The 24,976-nt window shown below is 39.4% G+C and overlaps 8 protein-coding genes across 8 annotated transcripts in view; 4 read left to right on the top strand and 4 right to left on the bottom strand.

Annotated features, from left to right (window-relative positions):
- Positions 1-1,975: 1,975 nt before the first annotated feature.
- On the top strand, positions 1,976-3,559 carry BATDEDRAFT_25721 (uncharacterized protein; the record flags this gene model as incomplete). The annotated part of the gene is made up of 3 exons (XM_006679798.1): positions 1,976-2,139; positions 2,315-3,376; positions 3,526-3,559. 3 exons carry the CDS (start codon positions 1,976-1,978, stop codon positions 3,557-3,559), a joined length of 1,260 nt encoding a protein of 419 aa, XP_006679861.1.
- A 763-nt stretch (positions 3,560-4,322) lies between these two features.
- On the top strand, positions 4,323-4,655 carry BATDEDRAFT_89807 (uncharacterized protein; the record flags this gene model as incomplete). Its single annotated transcript, XM_006680073.1, has 1 exon — positions 4,323-4,655. One exon carries the CDS (start codon positions 4,323-4,325, stop codon positions 4,653-4,655), a length of 333 nt encoding a protein of 110 aa, XP_006680136.1.
- Positions 4,656-5,277: 622 nt separating this feature from the next.
- On the bottom strand, positions 5,278-6,645 carry BATDEDRAFT_12454 (uncharacterized protein; the record flags this gene model as incomplete). The annotated part of the gene is made up of 1 exon (XM_006679744.1): positions 5,278-6,645. One exon carries the CDS (start codon positions 6,643-6,645, stop codon positions 5,278-5,280), a length of 1,368 nt encoding a protein of 455 aa, XP_006679807.1.
- Positions 6,646-6,716: 71 nt separating this feature from the next.
- Positions 6,717-9,542, bottom strand: BATDEDRAFT_89858 (uncharacterized protein; the record flags this gene model as incomplete). Its single annotated transcript, XM_006679980.1, has 11 exons — positions 6,717-6,854; positions 6,925-7,016; positions 7,093-7,209; positions 7,277-7,517; positions 7,587-7,688; positions 7,794-7,904; positions 7,969-8,060; positions 8,133-8,463; positions 8,524-8,567; positions 8,654-9,318; positions 9,415-9,542. 11 exons carry the CDS (start codon positions 9,540-9,542, stop codon positions 6,717-6,719), a joined length of 2,061 nt encoding a protein of 686 aa, XP_006680043.1.
- A 717-nt stretch (positions 9,543-10,259) lies between these two features.
- Positions 10,260-18,469, top strand: BATDEDRAFT_25718 (uncharacterized protein; the record flags this gene model as incomplete). Its single annotated transcript, XM_006679797.1, has 2 exons — positions 10,260-10,554; positions 10,833-18,469. The coding sequence occupies 2 exons, from the start codon at positions 10,260-10,262 to the stop codon at positions 18,467-18,469; spliced, it is 7,932 nt and encodes a 2,643-aa protein (XP_006679860.1).
- Positions 18,470-18,830: 361 nt separating this feature from the next.
- Positions 18,831-20,099, bottom strand: BATDEDRAFT_25717 (uncharacterized protein; the record flags this gene model as incomplete). The annotated part of the gene is made up of 1 exon (XM_006679796.1): positions 18,831-20,099. One exon carries the CDS (start codon positions 20,097-20,099, stop codon positions 18,831-18,833), a length of 1,269 nt encoding a protein of 422 aa, XP_006679859.1.
- A 1,325-nt stretch (positions 20,100-21,424) lies between these two features.
- Positions 21,425-23,191, bottom strand: BATDEDRAFT_12329 (uncharacterized protein; the record flags this gene model as incomplete). Its single annotated transcript, XM_006679731.1, has 5 exons — positions 21,425-22,033; positions 22,142-22,276; positions 22,362-22,478; positions 22,551-22,843; positions 22,927-23,191. Coding segments are annotated over 5 exons (1,419 nt in total), but the record flags the coding sequence as incomplete, so codon positions are not given.
- Positions 23,192-23,417: 226 nt separating this feature from the next.
- The window catches only part of BATDEDRAFT_35363 (uncharacterized protein), a gene marked incomplete at its 5' end in the record, with an annotated part of 6,711 nt that continues 5,152 nt past the window's right edge, over positions 23,418-24,976 (top strand). Inside the window, 2 exons of the mRNA XM_006679915.1 lie at positions 23,418-23,560; positions 23,929-24,962. Coding sequence (XP_006679978.1) covers positions 23,418-23,560; positions 23,929-24,962 — 1,177 coding nt within the window. The remainder of the gene's footprint in view (positions 23,561-23,928; positions 24,963-24,976) is intronic.

The raw sequence follows: 24,976 nt of genomic DNA, 5'->3' as shown, positions 1-24,976 counted from the left end.
GTGTCGCAAGCTTGCATTCATTTGAAAATACTCAACATCAGGCTAAAGTTGCATGTGAAATGGTCATTTGTACAAGGTTAAACAACCTCGACATTTACAATCAATGTGATGTTGGAACAGAGCTGCTATTTCCGAATTTAAAAGTCCAAATCGTACACATTGTTATCAAGTCTAATTTACACCCTTCATGTCATGGCATGTCATGCTTGATAGTTTCATACACTGCTGCAAGAGTTGTATTGTGTGTATTTCGAGTATTTCCATCACTCCATCATATGTCGCATGTGTTGGCATGTCAAGTGTGGTGATATCAGGTCAAAACAGTCGATTGGCATAATAATCCACCAACATTCGAGTCGTTTGGTCAACCAAACAGTTGTATCATGCGGTAATATCAATATACTGCGATTGTAGCATGCCATTCATCAGACATTGTTGAAACCATTACAAAACCTGTTTGGACCAAATCAAACTGTGACGAATACCGCATACTCGGATCATCATCAACTAAACCAGGAATACACGCTTGACAATATTGGCGGTTGATGATTGAACCTGATTCATGGTTAATTCGTCGAGTGTTTGCAATGTGTTAATATAACCAGTCATATATCATTTGGTGTTGTTAACCTGTGGTTTGGTGATGGTTTGATTGCAAGTGATTCCTGAACACAACACATTGCAAACCAAGCAACTTGACTACTTGAACGACTCAAATGGCTCGATACTAACCGGAATTCAATACAATTGTTGAATAGCCCGTGTAATATCAGATCTAGTCAAGTCAACAGACAAGCCAACAGACACGACATTTGATACAACTATATACAGCAAAAATGCGTTGGATTCATTTGTGATTGCATACTCATCAATCTTGAACGACAGTGTTTGTGCAGTTTTGGATATAGGTTGTATGGATATTGCAACAAACCTGTAGTATTATAGTATGACTGGAATATACTACTATTGGATCAAACAACATAACAGTCCGATATGATGTTATATATATGTGCATAGAATGGTCACCAAACCTGATCGGTCGTGTATTAGTCATAAACAACTACCAATTAGCAACAAGTGTCATTTGTATACATTGACAGAATCACTACAGACAACACCAACAATTACAAGATCATGTGCAATATATCAAGAATTGTGATATGGTTTCAATAAACCAACAACAACTGAACAAATGACATTGCAATGATTATTCATAGAACAAGGCAATCAAACGACAACGACAATGTTAGTGACAATTATGTTGGACAATATTCATGATTCAAATATCGACAGTCAAACATTGGTTAACCAACAGTTGTACGATTATACAACTGACCCGTGTATTGGCAAGTGATCAACATCGATCCGGTTATAGTCGAAACGGTGTATCACAGAACTTGAAAGTTGACACAGTATTGTTGTGGTGTAATATTAGCAACTACACACAACTTGACATGAATGACAATGTTGATATCGAGACTGACAATGTATTACAATGTATTGGTCAACAGTGATTGCAATCAATGACAATGTTGCAGTCCGTTCAATCCATGTGTTGATTGGAACAATCATTATCCACTTGTCAGATTCAGTATGTAAATGAATGTTTTGTAACACATTTACCAATCCAACAATTGACTGATTAACAATAATTGATCAGTAATGATGGTTTACAACTCGGTAATAATTGAGTTGTATTGACCAACATTCCAAATGGAATCTGAACATGTGTGTATACACGATCTGATAGTGTTTGAATGGTTATGTAATCAAGTCAGTCGTGCATACAAGTCTGATATGGTCGTGTCAAGTCGAGACAGTGGTTGCATTACAATCAAACTCAATCTGAATATTGAATATTGCAATGTTGAGTAAATGACTTGATTGGTGTCAGTGGATGCGGAAAGACAAGAACCTGCTATGGTTTGTGTCGATATTGTGTATTTGACTGTTTTATCGACCTGATTTCAGGGCAATGATTGACAAGTTGGCACAGTTGGCACCTGCCAAAAAGACGGACAAGAATCAAGCAGTCTTTGAATACCAATCTAAAAGACTGATCCAGTGTTTGATTTCTGCTCGTATTTTTGTTCTGAAAACACTCTGTGAAACAAATCCCGATCTCAAGCCTTTTACATGGTTATGCATTCAAACAAGTATACAAACTGGTGTACTCTTTTGTAAAATATTCAAACATCTATCTAAGCTTCCTTGGTCTGCGTTTGATAAAGTCTATCAACAGTTGAAATCATGGTTCCTAAAAGACGGTCGTGTTATATTTGACGAATCACAGCATATGCCAAGTCTTTTAAAGTCGGACTATCGTTCAACAACAATCCATCAACACTGCTGGAGAGTTTGATTTTCCTCGGTCACTGTTTTCGTTTTTGACCAGAACTATTATCCAAGATGACTTCAAGAATATATGGTGCGGAACACAAATGCGAATCTGCATTATGGACTTGACATACTCTGCTGCTGGACTCAAACCAGATAATATGTTGATATTCACCGACTTCAACTACTTGAAATCGTCTGATATTTTCAAACTACTATCGATGTGTCAAAGAATATTGACCTTCAAAAAGTTTCACAGTCTCTTCAAGGTCGTCCAAGACTTTTTGTTTCATTTTAACAAATTGATTGATTCGACTGACATCAATGATTGTTATCGTGGTTATATAAAAGAAATGATGACAAAATCTGGCATGTATTCGCCCCATTCATCATTTTACTGTTTCTGGAAGGACCGAATTGACCGAGTTATCGAATCCATTGAAAAGGCTAACTCTTGTCCCGTTAAAATCAAATCGGTATCGGAGATACTTGTCAAATTGTGTATTTCGTTTTTGTTTGGTGATGGCTCGAGTATGTCGTATTCGCCAGAGCTTGATTTGGTTCAAACAGGTCTTGTAATGGTTTCAAAAGTGATTGACGGATGGCACGCTAGAATGACAGAACCCATTGTTCTTACTGCAGGATTAAACTATTTTGCAGACAAAAAGACTTCAGTATTAATGGACTACTTTGCCAATCAGCTGTTTTCACCTGTAAAAGCACCAAACTTGTCACGTTCGGAAAGGGGACATATGATGGAGTATGTAATTGCTCTCCGATTCATACAAGGCTGGTGGTTACAACCTGAGCTGAGAAAATATCTACCTCGATGGGCTATAGATTTGAATATCAAAAAACCTACTGGGATGGTTGATTGTCGCACCAATGAATCGAATGTCAATAGGTTTGTACAACAACTTCGTAGAACCAACTTTCCGCATATTGTTTTTCCACCGGCCAATGCTGGACCTGATTTGCGATACTCAGTTTTCAGCTGCAATATCAAAACGACATCAACGCGAAGCTCCGATTCAGCAATGTACGTTGGCGTTAATGAATGCAGGAAGAATATTGAAACAATGGATCCTAAAAATTGGTACAAGTCGCAGATCCCAGTCCAAGATCAATACAGAGTGAAAATCAATGGGTTACGATTTATTCATATGCGATTTGAATTGCCATATACAGCGCCATCAATGAAATCTGGTTTCAAAAGTGGTGAGGACGGAGACAATTACATAATATGTGTCGATCTGGATTCTGATTTTGCGACTCATTTTTTTGGTGATTCTTTTGTGGACCAGTACAAACAGTTTATCAAATCTCAGCTACCGAATAAATAAAATGTGCATTGGCTTACATTATTGTCATTTAAAACATAATATTGTGAATTTAGGACATGAATTTGTCAATGATTGTCAACTTCATGTATACATATTGATATGGAATGAACCAGCAACATGCAGTATTGCTGTGTGAACAAGGTGTATATCCTGATTGAACTACCAACAATGGCTATTGCACACAAAGTCACTCAATATCCTGTCAATTGTGATTGTATTCCACATCCAATTATAGATTGTAATCAGTCACAATTGCCGTGTTTGATCAAGTAATGTTTTGCATTGATCATGATACCATACATCACGATACTGCCAGATCACTGCACACAAGCCATGACCAATACAAATGCATTACTGATTGACACTGATCGACCCATAGATGCAGTCAGATAGCACAATACTGTTGGAATTGAGAGTTCTAGTGTTTCAAGCATAGTGTTGACACCATTGTGGCAACCATTATCATTAGTATAAAAGTTATATGATGTAAAACGACATACACCATATCAACTATAATATGATCAGTGATATATTTTATCGCATAAATAACCGGTTTTGTTACTATATATATTCAGTCCATAATTTGTATGCCATCATTAACAGCAATGACTTACATTTAAACTTTACCATTTTCACACTTAGATGCCCAAACTTGCAAAGCAGACCGAGCTGAAAAAGGCTCGTGGGTCTGTCAAGCGGGTCAAGCCGGAGCAGGTCTCCAAGTTGGTCAAGCAGACCAAGCCAAAAAATACTTGGTCTGCTAAAGTAGCACCAACCTTGCAAGACGTTGCAAAGTTGGAGTTACTTAACCAACAGCGAGACCTGCGAGCGGCGCGGCGGCGCAACACGAGCAGTGCTCCTGTCATTGATACTTGTATCAAGGAGCGATCTTCCAGAAAACGGAAGATCAACTGCGAGGTTGACGCAGATCAACCCCATCCTCCGCGAAATCCAAAGCGGAGATGGATGATCTAAACTTTGAACTTGAAGCTTTTGGAAGGAAGCTTCAATTCCACCTCCACCACTATCTACCCTTCCACTATACCCTATTGATACCCAGTTAATAACTTTTAAATACCTGTTAAAAATACCCTATTGATACCCAACTAATACCTGTTAAAAATACCCACTAATACCCTTTAAATAACTTGTTAAAAATACCCTATCCTAATATCTTTTAAATACCTTTTAAACAAAACCATTAAATTGTTTTATAAAATCACTTTGAATTTAAAAAAGCTTGGTTTAAACACTCATTTGCCACATGGTGTTTAGTTTCCATTTTGTTGATTCTACCGTCGTGTTTCCACAACTTTAGACTGTTTGTGGTTCAATCTTGTTGTATCTGCATGTCTATTGGATTGTGTTGATGAATGTGTAGATTTCAAATTTACTTTGGTTATAGCGTATTGTTTAGAGTAGTTTAGTACATTGATGTGATATTTTCCGCACATTCATGTTGGGTTGCATCTAGATGGTTAGTCAATTCAATGCATTAGAGCATCTCAAAATACACAATAGTATGCATGCAAGCCATCAACCAATGCAAATGTATTCATTGCAAATATGGTGCATCAAACACAAATTCAAGTAGACTCTAAAACGTCATGTGTAGAGTGCGGTACACTTCAGATACCAAGTAGAGTGAACCACAAATAACAACAATACAATCGGTGTTACTAGATGTGATAACGTTCCACGCATCTGCAAAACTGTCAAAGCATTGTGATGGCGTATCGCCTTGAATCAGTGTATCGGCTACATTTGCAATAATACGAGTATCCTCTGAATGAATCCAAGGCATATCAAGTGGTTGTGCAAATGGAACGACAGAAACACGATCTTGGGGTTGAACAAGGCATGAAAGTGAATTATGGATATCTTTTCCACTAGTAAATCCAACAATCCAATGAACATGAGCAAGTGATGGCATTGCGTTTCGTTGGTGGTTGACGTAGTCTGCAAGAACTGCAGCAGCCAATGGGTTGTGTGCACCATCAAGCAAAACACGACGATTCGTAGGTGGATCTGAAATGGGCAGATTTGAAATGGGTAGATCTGGATGCTGAATCCACTCTAGTCTACCAGGACATGTTACAGAATCAAACCCATTGATCACATCAGATGCAGAAATAGTATAGTTGTGCACTAGAACAAGGGATTCTAATGCAGCGAGAGCAGCAGCTATATTATCCAATTGAAATGAGCCTGGCAGTCTTTGAACGAGTTGGAGTTGCGTATTACAAAACGTAGCGGATACTGATGGATAGATATTGTTGCCATCAGAAGAAACCACACATACTGATGGTAGAGGATGAATCTGACACTGTGCAGCTGATGCATACTGTTCCAGTAGAAGTTGCACATTGGATTGGGGTTGACGAGCAATAACAGCAACACAGTTTTCAGGCTTGAAAATACCAGCTTTATGAGCAGCAATTTCCAGCACAGTAGTGCCCAAGAATGCAGTATGATCGATTCCTATAGCAGTAATGACAGCAACCAGTGGAGATGGAATGATATTGGTTGCATCCAAAAGTCCTCCTAGCCCGACTTCCAGCACAACAATATCAACCTGCAGCTGCCGTATAACCAAAAACATGAGTGCAACAAGTTGCTCAAAAGGAGATGCTGTTGGGAGTTGATGTTGCTCAGGAGAGTTGTTTCTTGTAACAGCGATAGCCTTCATAGCCATCTGGACTTGTCTATGAGCTGATTGATATTGCTGCAAGGTGATTGCCTGACCATTGATTCTAATACTGTCCCTTGGATGTAGCAGATGGGGAGATGAGAAACTAGCAGTCTTCAAGCCAGTAGCAGCCAAGACACTGGAGATGTATGAACAAACAGAGCCTTTTCCATTAGTTCCAGCAACATGCACTACTGGCATACCCAAATGTGGGTTGTATAGCTCAGCCAGCAGTTCTCTCACTCTCTCCAATCCAGGCTGAATAACAGGAGCCATGACAGATTGGTAATATGCAGTAAGGAATGCTCACCCCTGGCGGAATCACTCTCAACTTTAATACTATTTATTCATGCTCCAACTGCTTGTCCCCACTCAGTCAATGTGATGTTGAATGTCTTTTTCAATAACCCATTCTTGGATTCAATGGGATAACTGCCTGGTCCTGGTCCTGGCACTTTCTCATGCTTTTCTGCAAATCGAGATCCCTATTGCATTCATAATCAACATGTTATTATCTATCCAATCTGTATCAAAAAGCTTAAATGCAAGTTGTACCGTTGATAGAAACGCGCCAACATGTCGGCGTATTTCCTTGTGATCCACGAGCACTGGATTGTATTCTCCTGGACCTGGCATTGTACTCGTCACTGGATTCATGGTTAATTATTGTCTAAACTTATTCCATGCACATCAAACTTGCAAGTCAACATCTTTACAACTCACTTGGAAACAGTTCTCTTTTGTTCTGACTAGCTAGCACTCCTGTGTTTTCAATCCTTCCTTTGGTTTTTAGTGCTTGAAATGAATTGATCACATCGTATGCTCCTGGAGGAGGAAGATCTGCAAACCATCCATTTTGTATTAATATCTATGCAATAATGTCCATTCATCACACTATTCCTATTACCTGAAGTAGATTCTGCAAACCGCTCTGTTTGAGTTCCAAATATGACTGAATGCACTTTTGAAGCTGGAAATTGCAAATTTCCAAAAAATACTTGTGTCATGCCACTAGGATGTGCTATTTTTTTAATGTGACTGTGTTTTTTGCGACTCTCTGTATGCTCTTTGAGACTCGGGTTTGCAAAACGTGAATGATTGTTTGAGTTTTCTAATGGATCGTATGCTCCTGGACCTGGAATTGCAATCTTTATTACACAAATGTTATTCCATGTTGATGTGTTTCAAACCGTCATTTTAAATCATATTACACTTACTTGTCGCTTTTCGACAAACCGTTCTGAAATAAATCCAAATGCTGCTGGTCGAAGTGATACATCTAATGCTCGTTTTTGAACTTTTTCAAAAATACTGTTGATCTAGAAACAGATTCGCATTGCAAAACATCAAGTCATTCTGTATTGCCTAAACAGTCGGCAGTGCATGCTATTACAATGTTTAAACCATACTAAAATTGTACCTACTTTTTCAATTTCATACGATCCAACGGCAGGAGCTTGTGATGATTTAAGCAATCCTAAATGATCAAACCGTTTACTGGTAGATCCAAATGGTTGTGGTTTGTGCGAATGCGGCTGTCAAATTTACAGGGTTAGAGTTAGCTTGGATTAAAACATCTAATGCCAGTATTTTACATACCTTTAGCTGGCTTGAATACTCAGGATAGTAAGCTCCTGGACCAGGCAGTTTTATAAGATCCTGATTAATATAGGTATGATCGGCTTTTTGACCTTTAAAATAGTAAAGTACTAATCAGCACATTTTTATATACAGCCTATTGGCTTGACTACGTGCCATCTTACCACCAAACCGAATTCTGTTTTTTGGTTGCGCAAGTTTTTCAGTCAATGGTGCCTTGATATTATAAGCTCCTGGACCAGGAACCCCTCTTTTGACTGAATCTGCAACAATTTCGTCTGTAACCCGCCTGCATGGAGCGAGTGTCATAGCAGCAGAACCGGATCCATTTGACTTTGTATTAAGATACTTTTCGCTCATGAGTGGATTGTACCTATTGGGTCCAGGTGCTTCAGTGGGTTTGTAATGAAGACGATCACCACCTTTTGTGAATTTATGTCCTCTGGATTCGTGTTTTGCCTTTTCGGCAAACGAAGACAAGTATAGGGGTTCATCCTGATGATAAAAGAATAGTTAGTTGTTTTTGTTAATATATACCAATGACCAAATGTTTACCTCGGTAATCTTTTTTGGTGGTTTACGAGGCATTAAATCTCCATCTATTGAAATTGTATTGGTTTGATTAGCTTGTCAAAATACAATCTATTCAACATTGATGACTACATAAGCTGTGTTGTGTTACTACCAGTGTTTTCTTTGTATCCAAATGCATATCGTCCAGCAGGAATACTTGGAGGAACATATTTTCGTTTCCAAACAATATTTCCTTGGTGTTTGTTTGAGCAATGATCATTGCCAGAATGATTTTCGCTGTGATGATCCTCGTCATGAGAATGATTGGTTCTTTGAGAAAATGATACACGTTTTGCTTCAGGTCCAGAAAGCGTCTCAGTTTCCAGATCCGCCACTTCATCCATGTCAGTTCCTGCAACATGGCGTTGAGAAAATGCTTCTGTCGAGTTGTTTTGATCGATTTCTGTACGACTTGTTTTTTTAATATATTTAGGAGCACATGTTGGATTGTATACATCATTGCTAGATAGTTCCACTCCAACTGGCTGTTGCATTAACGAAAGTTTATGGATATTGGGTTTACGTGTGCGCGAACCGTTGTTTAATTCATGAGAGCTGGATTGTAAAGAAAGACTGATGTAAGCACCAGGACCAGGTGTAGGCGAAGCATTTTGCATAAACCGATTGGAGCGAGATCTACCAAAAAGGGATGCAGGGTCTTTACGATGAGTAGCACATACGCCCAATTCATTGTCATATGTACCTGGAGCAGGTCCGTTGATAATAAAAGTATCAAAATATGATTTACGTGGTGACAGTGATGTGAATGGGGCGTATCTAATGTAACGATATTTAGTTGGTCGATACACGTTAATATATTTGATTCAAATTCAATATAGTCATACTATACAATGCACTGTCTACATTACATACCCATCATTACCAACTAGTTTTCCAGCAATTAGTGTAGTGTCATCTGCAGCGTAACATCCAGGTCCCAATCTTGGATTTGCATGATCCTTGTCAGGCTGCAGGAATTTACGTTCAGATTTAGAGTACATAAGTTTGATATTACAACTCACTTGAGATTTTGACAAATAAAGATGCAATTCAATCAAGCCAATCAGATATTAAAAAAACAATGTTTATGAATAACCAAATAAAGACTGATCGATGTTGTTCTTGCTAGTTAAATAAATATAAATTCCAAGTAAATTTGGAATAGCAAAAGTCACGAATTGCAAGCAAAAGTCGCGAATTGACGACAATTGAGTTTGATACAGTTAATATTCACGTAAAATGCAACAATAAACAAGAATAACAAAGCGTATACTAAACCAGTCTTTCCGTGTGTTCTATATAAAACTAAACAAGTGATGACATTTCAGTTCCAGTAAAACCCACACTTGATCAATCTTTGATTCTTTTTTTTTATTTAAATTGAGTATTATGACACTAGACAGCATGAAAACAACGATTACATTCTTGAAATATGCAATATTTCTGTTGAACTAGAACGCGAATGAATTAGTTTTCAAGAGTTTGTTATCAAGCCTAACATCAGAATGACAAACTTGAAAGAATTTTTGATTCAAACTTTGATTTGTACAAAAGTTGAGTTGAAACAATTTCAAAGACAATTGGTTTTGCGTAAAGACAAGTGACAAGTAAACGATTCTTTATTAATCTCGAGTATTGATTGACAAGTCAATTGACAAGTCGATTGACAAGTCAAGCAAATATCAGACACTTTCCTTGACGATCCACAGCTCAATTCCATGCATTCGAGCAAGCCTTTGGATAGACCTTTACTTCACCCACAACAGTCTTACTCTAGTGCAAATCACAATTCTGTGCTAAACCGTCGTCGTAGTGGTAGCAAAGGCAGCACCACTTCTAATGGAAGCGTGAGTTCCTTCCAGCACCAACAGAACGACGACCCAAACAGTCCTTTGTCTGGTTCTATCTCTACCAGTATGAATACCGCATTGGCTGGGCCAAAACATTCTTTTATCGATGCCAGTAGCAAGGATAATACTGCTGGAAACTCAGCTGCGTCATTGGCTGGATCAGGTAAGGATTTGACAATGACGACTGTCATGCATGTCCCAGAATCTGACTAGTAAAAGTGATCATTAAAGAATGCTCTCGATTCGAGTGCAAATGTCCTTTTTGCAGGGGTCATTTTTGGTGTAGTCTTACAGGACCAGAATGGTCCTGATTTAGAAATACTTGTGCATTGGGGTTTTGATGAGTTTAGACATTCATATCCAGTGCAATACTATCATGACAACTATATGAAAGCTGACGATTATTCAATTCTTGTTCCAATTCATTACAATATTATACAGTCACTACAACTACTGGCACTACGAGTAGATTTGCCAATGCTCCTCCGCCTCGCATGCTTTCTCGACGTCCACCACCATCTACAGGATCCTTTGCACGTCCACCCACGTCTACATCTGGGTCTGCCGCCCAAAGACATTCTTCAATGGCCAGCAATACAAAGAGGAATCCAATCGATGCGACGGGTGTAGGACGCGTTGTGTCTGGCTCCACGCAGTTTTCAACCGAAACTGGATCATTGGGTTCGGTTGATGGTGCTAAAAAAACTGTAACTACTTCAAATATAACATCAAACCATGCATCGTTTTTTGATTCGTTTGGTCTTGGTTCTACGACCACTGTTCATAATACTAAAACTAGCCAGGATCATACTGTCCCTACTAATGGATCACACTCACCTACTCGTGTAACAAACGTTAAGCCCCCTACTGGTCCTTTGCAGAAAAATATGAATGCTCAAAAATTGATAGATGAATTTGGGTTTGATCAAATCTCTTCTTCGCAACCTGTAGATCACAATGTGTCTTTGACACGCACTGCTGGTGTGCAATACCATCAAGAAAGTTCCAAACACAACCATCAGCAGCCTAAAGTCATTTCTCCAAAACCTCCATCTCCTTTACCCAACCAAACTTTTCAGTCTGGCATACCTCTTCTAAACGCGTCAGTCACGGTTGCTGGACCTCCATTAAAAAGTCCAGCGTATACCAAGGATGAGCATCATCATCAATTGCAGCAATCACAGCCAAAAGTTAACGAATCTACTGTATCAGCTTCTTTTGAACCTCCCCCTTTGCATAATATGTCTACTACTGTTACTACTCAAGAAATCAAACCTAAAACTACTTACTCTTCATCACCTCCAATAGAAACTGCTGTATTTAATGTTGTATCAGAGTCAAGTGGTCCAGCCATTGTTCCTCTTGAGCATGAGGTTTCTGATGTACAACAACCAGAAAATGCATCTTTTTTTGACGAACATCATCGTAACCTTGATTTGCAAGATGAAAATCCATTTAATGCTGCAATGCAATCAAATTCTGTTGTGCATGGCGTGTCTTCCCAGTCTATCCAGACAAATTCAAAACACTCCAACCAATTGGCTCTATCACCTAATCGCTCATCACCAGTAGACATGTCAGCAAACCCTAATGGTAAAAATTTGGGTCCAAAGAATGGTGTTGTCATGCAAAATGACACAGAAATCAACCACCACACCTTTGATGACATTGATACTCGCGATCGCCCTGCTGGGTTTTATGATTTTGCTCTTGGAGGAACATTGTTTACCAATTCTACACATCATGCGCCAAATGATTCGCTGCAGTTTAATCCCAATCATAATGACGTTGGTGCTTTTAGAGCAACTCATTCGAGCGATGTGCAGAATTTAAATGATTTGGATGATCTAGTTCTTGGATCCGTTCCTTTGGCTGATGTCAACAAACAACAGTCATCACATACAGCAGGAATTCCTTATTCTGATTCAAATGTCGCTTATCCAATGTCTGTTACTTCACAATCGTTGGTCAACCACTTTATTCCCAGTGATATCTCTACTAGTAATGCGGAGTTTTCACATCAGGTACAACAACAGCCTGCTTTTGAGTCCAATACGATTGATCAGTACGGTTCTTCTATGCAACCACATAACCAGCAAAATCAGAATCAAGATTTTCAGCGTTTATATAATAATGCACATGCAGATGATGGCTCAATGGAGGGTATCGCGTCAAATGATGATACCATGATTGATTCTCAGCAGCATTTTGCTACTGATTTTGATTCCAACACGCATAATGGTGTTGGTTATGAGGATTACGCTACTGTACATGGCAGCGCTACATTATTTCAACAAAGCGTCGAGCAGCACCAAACTATACAGCCTGATTCATTTGATACACACAGTCAGAGTTTGACTGAGCGTAATGATTTGCATTCTTTTGGACATCTGAGCAGTGCGGACATTCAGCAGCACGAAAATATTTTACCCATGCCTATTGTACATTCAGTATCCAACTACGAAGGTACTGCGCATACGACAGAGAATGATGGTTACATGTCTGCACCGATTGTTGAGCCACCTATTCCAATAGCTTGGGCAGACGAGTCTCAACGTGAAAGTCTTTCTACAAGCGTTGAACATAATTCTTTGGCTGATCTTGCTGATTCTGCTTCTAATCCTTTTGGGTTTGGAAATCAATATAACGGTATTGATCCGTTTGGATTTGTACAAGGGAATGTTCAGCCGATTAATAACGCAATCTATGACCAGCCAACTGATAACACGATGTATGGTCAGACGGTTGATAACACAATGTATGATCAGACGGTTGATAACACGATGTATGGTCAGACTGTTGATAACACGATGTATGGTCAGACTGTTGATAACACGATGTATGGTCAGACGGTTGATAACGCAATGTATGACCAGCCAGCTGATAACGCAATGTATGCACAAATTCACGATCCCAACCAGCAGCAATTCTATGGTCAAGATCAACCTAATAACTTTGATCAACAGCAACAGAACTTTGACCAGAGGCTTGGATATGGTGAGCCACAACAATTTCCTAACCACTCTCAAGGATTGGATCATCAACAGTTTTATGACCAACAGCAATCATTTGTACCAAATCTTCAACATCAAGATTTATATCAACAACAGACACTAGATTCTCAGCAACAGTCGTTTGATCAGCAGTTGGTATATGATCAGGAAAATCATCAGCAACAGAATATGCCCGATCAACAGAATCAGGTAGAATATAACCAGTCAACCAATACTCAAGGACAAAATGAGAATGCATATGGCTGGGATGGAGCTTTTATGCAACACCAGAATGTTCAACAGCCAGTTGACAAGAAAATTCAAGATCCATATAGTTTTAGTACTCATGACCATTTGGTACGACAGCCATCACCTAGTCATGTTGAGCAATACCATCATGATTTTCCTAGCGAACCCTATAACCCATCAGCCCATATGCCATTGTCTGAGGCGTCGGCCGTTCAATCAAAATCTTCACGGCTATCTCCAGCACCGCCGTTAAGTACGACATCAGTAACATCTGGCTACAGCAAATCCAATAATCATATGGCTCAAAATGCGCTTTCCACCTCTCCAGTTTTGACAAATGCATTTGAACATACTCCTGTATCGACTACGCGTCAGTGTCCATCTTGTCTATGCGAATGCAAAGCAACAGCCAAGTTTTGTGGTGAATGTGGGTTGTCCTTAAAACAGATTGCTCATGCAACGGAACATGAGAAATCTGTTGTTGAATACGCACCTAATCCAGCTCAAACTGGATACGCTACAGATCATACTTATCAACAATCAGATTACTCCCAGGTGAACAATGAAACGGGGGTTTCATATCAATTTGTACCTGATGTAGGTGTTTCTGGTTCATCGAATATGCCACATTTTGACGAACATCAACAGCAACAAAACTATGCAGAGCCGGCCCAGTTATACCACGGACAACAGTCTCAATATTCTTACAACGGTTATGATCAACAGGAACATTCCAACTATGACTATTCCAACAACACCTATACCGATCCTCACGCACAACATGCTCAGGCCATATCGCAGTCTCCTGTACAAGCACAACAACCCCAAAAACCTTTGGAATTTTCAGACCCTCTTAGGCGTCATCGCGGTCATGTTTTTGCCTCGTTCGGGTTTGGTGGTAAACTTGTTGTCATGCGTCCAAGACGACAAGTTTTATACCTTACCAGTAACACCGGACTTCCAACAGTAACGGAAAAATCTTATCCAGGACCCATTTTGACCATTAATGTCAAGAGTATATTGTATTCTGGCATAACCAAGGAGATTGAAGTTGCATTTGAAGGCAAAGGGCCTCTGGTCTGTTCGCGAAATATTTGGAACAAGAAAAAACTCATTTCGCACCTTGACAACTGTTTTTTAAACTCTGAAAATACCGTCGCCTATCAAAGCCAAAAAACACTACTATGGAAAATGGCAAGACTTGCGCTTGAACAGGATGGGGTCATGCTGGGATCAGGCAATCAAGCAACTGAATTATCAACAGCACAACAAATACGTACAATTCTTGATACTAAATCTACCAAGCCGAACTCTGGACAGCACAATGATCCTCACTTTGAAATGCATGCTATGCTGCTCGAGGGTGATAGAAAGGGAGCATGTCAAATTGCTACAGCCAATTTGATGTGGCCACATGCTTTGATTATCTCCAGTCATGTGGATCGTCAAACTTATGCCGATGTTACTATGCAATTTTCACGATCTGGCTTGCAAACTCCTGCCACCAAGCCGCCACATGGTGTTCCACTTCCCGGTATCAATGTAATATACGGTCTCTTTGCTGGTGCTGGTCCGAATGCTATTTATGAATTTCTGCCTGGTCCATTTGGCCCTGAGAACATGCCTCCAGAAGAATACATTGATAGATGGCGATTTATTCTTTCTGTTATTCTTGCAAACCGTACACCTGGTGACACAGATGCTATTTTAGCGCTTGGTGATCAATTGGCAACCTATGGGTTAGTTAATGAAGCTCATACTTGTTTCCTGGCTGTTGGTGCAGGACGCATGCTGACAGGTTCTGATACGCTAAATTCTGGAAACTCGAAAATCATTATGCTTGGGGCCAATCACGTTTCTCAACCCACCACATTTTTTAAAGACATTGATGCTTTCCACATTACTGAAACATTGGAATTTGCACTTACTCTTGGAAGTGGCGGAATTTCAAACGGATTCCCACATTTCCAGGCCTACAAGTTTTGGTACGCAACGTATTTATCTGATCTCGGGTTTCAGAACCTTGCATTCAAGTATACAGAGGGTATTGAGCATTTTATAAAAACCTTTAAAAATGGATCTCCATATTTTCATCAAACTTTTTGCAACAAGCTTTGCCAGTTTACCGATCAGCTACTGACTAGCATGAGTTCTTTTGAATCTAAAGCTGCAGCAAAAGATGCAGATGATGCATCTTCTGGCGGCTGGCTAAGGAAGATTAGCAGTAATCTCACTGGTGCGGCATTGGGTCGTGGACTGGAGCAATTTATGAACAACGCTGTTGGTGTAGAAGATGATATCACGCAACCTGTGAAACCTCAAGGACCTATGTACCCGACCACATCACACACTGATGGACTATTATCTACTCAATCGTCATCCATTCCATCACAACCATCCTTGGCTGGTAATATGAGTGAAGTTACCACCACTTTGTCTACTACAACAGAGTTTTTTTCAATGATGCCTCAGATTCCTATTGTTAAATTAAGGCATACTCAGAGTAATCCGACACATCTTTCTACCTCTATGACCAGCACTTCATCTATTGGTGTTCCAAGTACTTCAAATGTAGTTATGCCGTTTGTTTCATCAGCAGCTAATGATATATACCAGCATCATCCTAGCAACGTATCTAGTACCGGAGAGCATGCTCCACTGGGATCTGTTTCGTATCCAACATATGGTATGACTCAACCAGATTTACATCAGACTTCTCAATTACCCCCAATGAATGCTGGTCATGGACCATACGCGTCCAGCTTTTCCCATACTTCACCTGCACTTTCTTATCATGCTGATCCTACAGAGACTCGGCAGGAATTACAGCAACCTTCATATATGGAGCAAAATCAGTACGAGATGCAAACAGGCGAGTTTACTGGAAACTATGATTATGCTGCCAATTACGATACATCTGCCGGATATCCTCAAACTACTTCATATGATCAAAGCACCGAGTATGCTGCTAACGCTGTACATGAACAAGGTGCAAATTATGAACAGAATGCCAGCGCAGGCTATGGCGGTGCTGAGGTGTATGAGCAAAATGCAAACTATGGATCGTATGCCGATACTGGCGATCAAACTACGAATACAATGCATGCACAGGACCAGCAGCATTCCCAAAACAATGGTTATTACAATTCATATCATGATCAAGATACTCAACAGCAATTTCAAAACGAGACTCATTGGAGTTCATATCAGGATAATCAAAATGGCCTGCAACAACATCAGGCAGATACTCAATGGAATAATTATACTGAAGATCCACAGACTTTTCAACCATCCCAAAATGACTCTCAATCTATTTCTGCTGCTAATAATCAAGAATCTCGAGATGATAAACCTCCAAATGATACGCACTGGAGTTCTTACCAGAAAAATGACTATAGCAGTAATGGCATCCATGAAGATACCAATCATAATCAACCTCCACTAACTGGACCTTTCTTTGGTGCATCACAAGAATTGCCTGGTCAAACTTTGCAAAATGTTTCTAAAAAAGCAGTTGATAATTCATCATTTGTTCCATCTTTTCCCTTGGCATTCCCACCTCCCGCTAATAGTACTGCTGGTGCATTGCCAGCATTCAGTCCCGTAGTACCTCCCGAACCTGATGCTGTTGACGATTTTGGATTTGACAACAAATCAATTCGAAAAGCCAAATCTGCATTTGTTTTGCGACCTTCATCTCCTCTTAAAGCTGGCGAAAATGCTCCTTCCGAACCGGTTCGTCGCAATTCTGGATCTGAACAACCTACTGAAAAAGACAAGACGAGCCCAACTCCAGCAGGAACTCCAGATCCGGCAGGTGGGGCCCGCAATTCACGAACTATCTTATCCTACTTTGGATCTATGTTTGGTCGTCCATCTAAACCTGATGATAAAGACTCTGCCACTCAAGCGTTTCTTCCATCTGGAAATGCATTGGTATTTGACAAGGATCTTAAAAAATGGGTTACCAAGGGTGGTGAACCAGTTGGTGGACCTGAGAAACAATTGGCACCACCTCCCATCAAACATATGGCTGAAACGGGTGCACCGACTGAGATGAAGCCTGCCATGGGAGCACCAACTCTTGGATCTGCTGAAACCCCACCAGGTCCAATGGGGCCAACATTAAATTCCAAACCCTCGACTGGATCACTCGGTGCTAGTCGTCGTAGTGCTCGAAGTAGATACGTCGATGTAATTAATCCAAATGCTGCCAAAGAAAGTGTTCCTGCTATCAATTTAGCTTTACCAACTCGTTTTGGAATGCCATCGGAGCAATCTCAACCCAAAATCATGATGCCTCCCTTCCAACAACAAGCTAATGGGTCTACATCTAGTTTCTATGATGATTTTGTCAAATCAAACGACTCGGCTGCAATGGAGACTCAGCCTACTTCTAATGATCAAAGCGTCACACGCGATAATCAACAAGATTTACCTGTTTTGGATGGCCAGCATCTTGCTTCAACCGAAAAGCAACACCAACCACCTTTTATGGCACGTATGGCTGATGTGCCAGCTCGAATATCCTCGGTTCCCCCACTTGATACGTCCCATCCTCAACCTCCTTCAGCTCGTTCTTCAAGCTCATTGAGTAATCACCCTCAAAACATAGCATCAGCAAATCGGTCTTTTCACTCTTTATCTAGCCAGCCTTTATCGACTGTCTACATGTCCAATTCTGGAGTGCAACAACCTCATCATCCCAGTACATTTTCCGAAGTCAACTCTTCTGGCGAGTTTCAAACACAGCCTGGAATGACTCGACTAACTCCTCGTCTAGCTAATCGGGTTGTTTCAAATAGCCGCCAAGGCACACCACCTTCTGATCTTTAAATGTGCACATTTGGCCAGGTTCTAAACCCGATTCATTGTATTGGTTTCTACTGTAACAAGTATTTTTACTTGATCAATATATTTTTCATTCCTTGTTCTAGTTGTTTTGGAATATGATGTATGCAATCTACTAAAGATTTTTCTTATTTGATATCGATAATCGATTTTTATTGAGCATAAGTTTAGGTTGGAGTATTAATAATGAATGCGAATTAATCATGTGTAATATTGAAGTTAAAGCGTGGTAGTGATGAGCATTGTAAAGCCAGTCTACAATAAACTGGCTTTACACGATACACTTGAGCACTATCGAATAAGAATACATTGAGCTCTTGATAGAGGATTCTCATTGATCCCGCAATTATTGAACAATCAGTCTTGTCTTGTGTGTCTTGCAAAATGTCTCGGCTAATAATGGCGATATATTAACACACTGACGAACAAAAATACAGCCAACGTTTGGACAAGCCAAAGCAAATGCCTCGATATCATCCATGTCAATATCTCGCGACTGAAAAATGGTCAACGAACCTAAACCAACAAATGTTTTGGCAATATCCATAACTGCACGAGTAGGAATTCCTTCCGAGTACAAGTTTCCCGAAACAACTAGATCTTGAAGTAGTGGACAACATTGTGAAGTGGCCACCAATGATATAAGAGTGATATCACCCAACAATGCGATATCTAAAAACTGCATGTTGGGTGAATGTCGTATAAGCTCTACCATTCCCCTATCCGTGATACTATCACAATGACATATTGTAAGAGACCGGATATCACATTGACGACCCACCTCGCAGATGGATAAATCGGTAATGTATCGCATTTCACCTACGCAAAGTGTATGAAGCTGTGTATGTTTACTGATTGCAATGAGAGCAATATCAGATACGTGTGGAAGACGAAACATTTCCACGGCAGTGATGTTTGAACAAGCTTGAGCCAAGAGAATGAGTGATGTATCTGTAATATCAGTACAATCGTAAAGTCGGAGCGTGGTCAACGTTGAGCAACAAGATGCCGTGGTAGGCCATACAAATGATGCAATACTAATATCGCCCCGATTAGATTGTGTAGATGCGAGTTTGAGGGTGGTGAGTTGAGTGCATTGTGATGCGATATACGATAATGCACCGTTTGTAATACGATGACATTCATCAATACATAGACTGACGAGTGATTTTCCAATATAATTAGCAATGGCTTCAATCGTTGCATCTGTGAGGTGTCGGTTACCCGCCAAGATGATTGATGTAAGCTCAGATCCACATTGGCGTGTAAGTGTTTGAACATGTATATCCTGAATTTCTCTACAATAGCTCAGATCAATATGATGAACATGCGTAAGCAGTGGAATGAGCTGTGACAGAATATGTGGTGATATAGTGGTTCGTATTTCAGAAAGCACCAAATACCAGACAAATCGCGCTAGATAAGGTTTAGCAACTAACATCTGAGTGAACTTTCGTAGAGCCCAAACTGATTGAAGTCGGGGTGATGTGTACAGTGGTCTAAGTGCAGCTTGATACCATATTCTATTAACTAGACAGCATGAAAACAGCACTCCTGACTTGTCTGTAAGAAATTTGAAGATTTCAGGCAAGATATCTGGAATAATACGGATCATGCGAGGGGAACAAGAGCCAAGAACAAGAGTTGCAAGTGTAGACGGTTGTAAACTATGCTTCTGAGAAGTTGAAATTGTTGTGAATACCATACAGATGAAGTTGTATTGGAATACAAATTAGGGTTTTTGAACAATGTTGATATTCGCTTGTGTCGGAGTTGATACTGGTCAGATATCACTCTAGATTTGAATGTTAATGTTGGGTAAATGAGCGGCTATTTATCAGTGCGATATATGAATCTAGCTATTGGTTTAATGTTTTTACCAATAAGATGGTCAATATTGAAACACTTTTTTGTAATCGGATAAACTTTGAATTTGTTCCAAAAGTGTATTAATATATTTCTTCAAGAGAATTACTGTTGAATATCTTTTAAAACTATTCAAATGACATGAAAATATGCAAAAGTTTGTATTCATTCAACAAAGAGTTTTATACAAATATTCGTTGTTTCCGATTAAAATGTCATTTCAAAAAGGTTTTGACTTTCTAATTTAAATCGTATTCACAAGATATGCAAATCTTAATCAATGTGACTATTCCGACCATCATTTTACAGCTGCGTTCATGTAAAATAGAATGTTTGAATTGGTTGTTTATATAGTTTAACCCCCTTGTTTAATGTTCCATTTTACGTGAATACGACTGTAATGACTAGATTTGAAATGGTTTGAATGGTTTGTATAACTAAAATAAAGATATCTCAACACAAGTATACCGTTATCTAGTCACACATAGCACAGCTCGAGTTTATTTCAATTAGGAATGCCGACTCGAGTTGATTGTCATTAAGCAACTACTTGTTACCAGATCGAGTATCTGGTTTACGTGATCGTTTAAACGGACTAGTACTGGCACCAAAATCAGTTGGGATAGACAAGGCAGAGTCTGCAATAAGCTCGACAGAAAGTAGTCCCGCCGTATGCGAGCTCTTGTGACAAGGTTTAGACGATTCTTCACAAACTGGCTTTTTTCCCAAAGAGTCGTGATTATAGTCGAGCGCAGACTTATCCAACACCATGCCTTCTGATTGATTGTCCAAATGCTCTTTGTGAGTTTTGAGAAATAAAGTAGAATGACGTTTGGGGGAAACACTGCAAGACCGTTTTTTTGAATCTCTTGTTGGAGTGACATTTTGTAAAAATACGTTGTTGCTGTCATCACAAATTGGAATAATTGGCGATTCAATTCCAGACCCAGAATCAAAGACTGAAATAGCAGATGCATTGTTTGTTGTATCCAAATCACAAACCATTTCCTTTTCAATGCCTTCAAGCTGATGATCTTGACCCAGTTCGAGATTGACTTGCTCGAGGAGTTTACGGAATGCGCGTTGAACATATCCAGATTTTTCGTATATTTTGGAATATACACGAATAGTGAGTTCTTGGCAGTGTTCTGGAATGAATGAAGAAACTTGACCTTTGCAAAGCGATATAGATTCATCGTTTCCGTATTTTCGATAGAATCGGATGGATTCAAGTGGATGTCGATCTTTTGTAGCATAGTTGAGTTTAAGCCATTGAACAATAATATCGTTGGCTACCAGGGTAGAGTATGGTGAGGATCTTTCAACTGATTTGCACAGCTCCAAGTGGCATTGAACAATACACTCGGGAGAAATGTGTAGTTTTGTCAAGCGTTGTTGAAGTGCTTGAGGCACAATCACTTGATCTGCCAAACGATAAAGATCTCGCTTGCGCATCCGTAATAACGTTTCTCGAGAAGCTTCAAGTTCTGGACAGGTTGATCGTTCAATCTGACCCAGTATAGAATCATTTAAATGAACATATCTTTCCATATCATTGATGGCACTGGTGATGTTCAAATAAGGATCAGCAGCAACCAGTGCATCTTGAATCATATACTCGATTGCAGCAGATACTTTATGTGTATATACTCTTTTAAAAAGTGAGTAGCGAGTATGGAATAACTAAAAAATGAATAGGTGGTTGATCAGATATAGGACATCAAGTTTAGATAACTGCAAGAAAACGTGCAGTTTAAACATGAACAGATTTAAACTAATAAAAGCATTTACCTCGCAAAGATTCATGGCTTCTTTTTGATGAAAACATATTTGACCATCAACTACTCTTGCAAATTTAATGAGACGGCCAGCATCTAGACTAGACTTTAGTCCAATATGTAGCGTGTCTCGTTGAATATAATCAAACTAACATTCACAAAATATCAATTATTAAATGAACAATAATAACTCGAGTATAAAGAATGAGTAAAAAAGATGAAGCAGTGCATACCTTGTCAACATCGATTGAATTGCGCTGATTTGCGACAATTTCAAACAAATAAGTTTTTTGAGCTTGTGGATATGATCCACGGGGAATTCCGTGAATAAGATCCTTGATGAATTCAAGCTAAAAACAACAGAATGAATAGATGCTGATTAGCAAAGCATTTCAAAAACAATCGAATCTTTAGATCAGTACCTCTTGGTGTGTAATATCTACAGAATTATCCTTGACCAAATATTCCAGCATATCTTCAGAGCCTTGCTCATGGGACCATTTTAATTCAGGATGAGTTATAGCGACAATTCCTGAATCGAATAAATGCGAGAAAGGACCATGTCCAAGATCGTGACAGAGACCAGCAAGTCGGACACATTTGATATCATTATCAGTGATTCCTAGTTCAGGCTGTTTGTAGCGTAAATGCTGAATCATTTCATTTGCAAGATGGCATACACCGATTGAATGCTCAAAGCGAGTATGAGTTGCACCTGAATGAAAGTGAATTAATCCATGAAATCATAAATTAAATCAAGACTGAATACAATCAAGACGAATGCAATCAGGACATTACCAGGAAAAACAAAGCAAGCTGCTCCAGTCTGTTTGAGTTCTCTAAGTCGTTGAAATTGTGGTGTGTCAATGACTTGCATACAGACACCATCCAGTTCAATGTGACCATGAACAGGATCATTGAATACTTTGGAAGTTTTTAATGAATCTTGAAAATTGGTTATGGATTCAGCAGATGCAATGAAAGAATTCAATGCATGATTGTTTTGCTTGAGCTTAGAGCTGAAAGTACTTTCAGATGAATAGTAAATAGGTTGAGAATCCATGATGTACAGTGACAAATTTACTCGAGAGTTTACTCAACAACAATAAATTTACTCGAAAGTTTACCCAACAATTTTGATGCAAATTTGCACATAAAAATATGGGCAAATATTTGATATTAATTTGGCCATATTTTTATACTGAAATTATTTATGGCCAAATTCAACGCAGTTTCAAACTCGCTTCTCGACGACTTCAGCTGCTCTTGTTATCAACCATTTGCCATTCATGCTGCAGCATTGCCTGGAGCGGCTTCTCGCTGAAAGCGTAAAGTTCAAGGACTTGCGTGAGTCTGTACAAGAAGCGTTGGAAACTTTTGCTGCTCAGCAGAAAGCATTGCAGCTGGCTGGGGATGACCCTTCCAAGATAAGGTAAACCATTGTAATATCGATGATTGCACTGTTGTGTAGTGTTGCTGCTATTCGCACTGTTTGATTTCCTCGATTCTTGCTGCTTGGATTTGTGTTGTAATCTCTGTTCTGGAGTGTCGGAAAAGATTGACGATTGCTAGATCTTGCTGGACTGCGCTATTCCGACTCTTATCAAATGAATATGCTATTCCCACTTTTTTCAATATTGTTCAAACTTGTATAAATACTCTTTATCTTGGATTCAATCTAGTCTTTGCGTTATTCAAAAACCTGGTTTATTCTACTTTTTATCTGAATTGAAGACTTGGAATCGCTCTACTAATACTGTCATCACTTTCTATCCATGTTGCTGAAATATAATTCTATAGTGCTGATCGGTATTGGAATCCTTTCAAAATCGCTTTAAATCCTTCAAAACCAGTCAAAATTCGTGAAACCGCTCTCAACTTGCTTCAGAAACTCATTGCGCATAATCTGCTTCGTGGTGCCCTTCCAGGAAATCCCATTGATTCGGAAAATGATATTGTTGCTACGTCTCAGCCAACTTTTTTTGGTCGTAGATTCTCTATTTCTCATTTATTTAAACCAGATGATCCTCCATCTGCTGCTGCACCGCAACTTCAAAAACAGCCTGCATCACTTTCATCTCCTACTCATCCTACGGACGTATCTGTCGCTGAATCTGAAAATGCAAATAGTGATACGCCAGCTCTTGAAACTGGCACTCAATATATTGAATCTGCATCAACCTCATTTAATCATCCAGTAAACTCTCCAACAAAATCTGCTGCTGAGCTTGCATCTGAAACTTCTATTGGAAAACAACTGCTTCAAAATACATTTCTAATGGATGAAATTATTTCTACAGTCATATCCTCAATCAACAACCAACAATCAAATGCTGCAGAAGAAGCTCTTCAGCTTCAGGTGTTACAGGTTTTATTAACTGCAGTGACATCTACCGAGTGCGAAGTCCATGAGCGATCCCTTTTACGTGTAGTTCAAATTTGCTTTGCAATTCATGCCAATGGACAGAAAAACTCTGTAAATGAAGTGACTGCAAAGGCATCACTTACTCAAATGGTCAACTTGATATTTTCTCGAATGGAGCGATACGCCGATGTGCTCACCAAGGCTTTGGAATCAGGTGCTCCCTTGACAAAACTTCCTCGAACTTCGTCTGTGATTGATCTGGAACCCTATGCTGTTTCCAAAATGGATACTACTTTTGAACAGCCTCAGGGAAGTTCCGAAGGTTTAGCCATAACTACCACATTAGCGGTTTCTGATGAATCTTTGCCAGTCATTCAGACCATTAAAGATGAAAATGAGTTTAAATCTGTTGAAACTCGGTCACTTGATGCCGACACAGAGCTGACGCTTGAATCTGAAGCTGTTTCTGGTTCCCAGAATACT

This window comes from Batrachochytrium dendrobatidis (assembly GCF_000203795.2).
Source record: "Batrachochytrium dendrobatidis JAM81 unplaced genomic scaffold BATDEscaffold_8, whole genome shotgun sequence".
NCBI classification, from domain to species: Eukaryota; Fungi; Chytridiomycota; class Chytridiomycetes; order Rhizophydiales; genus Batrachochytrium; species Batrachochytrium dendrobatidis.
This window is presented reverse-complemented; position numbering and strand designations above follow the sequence as displayed.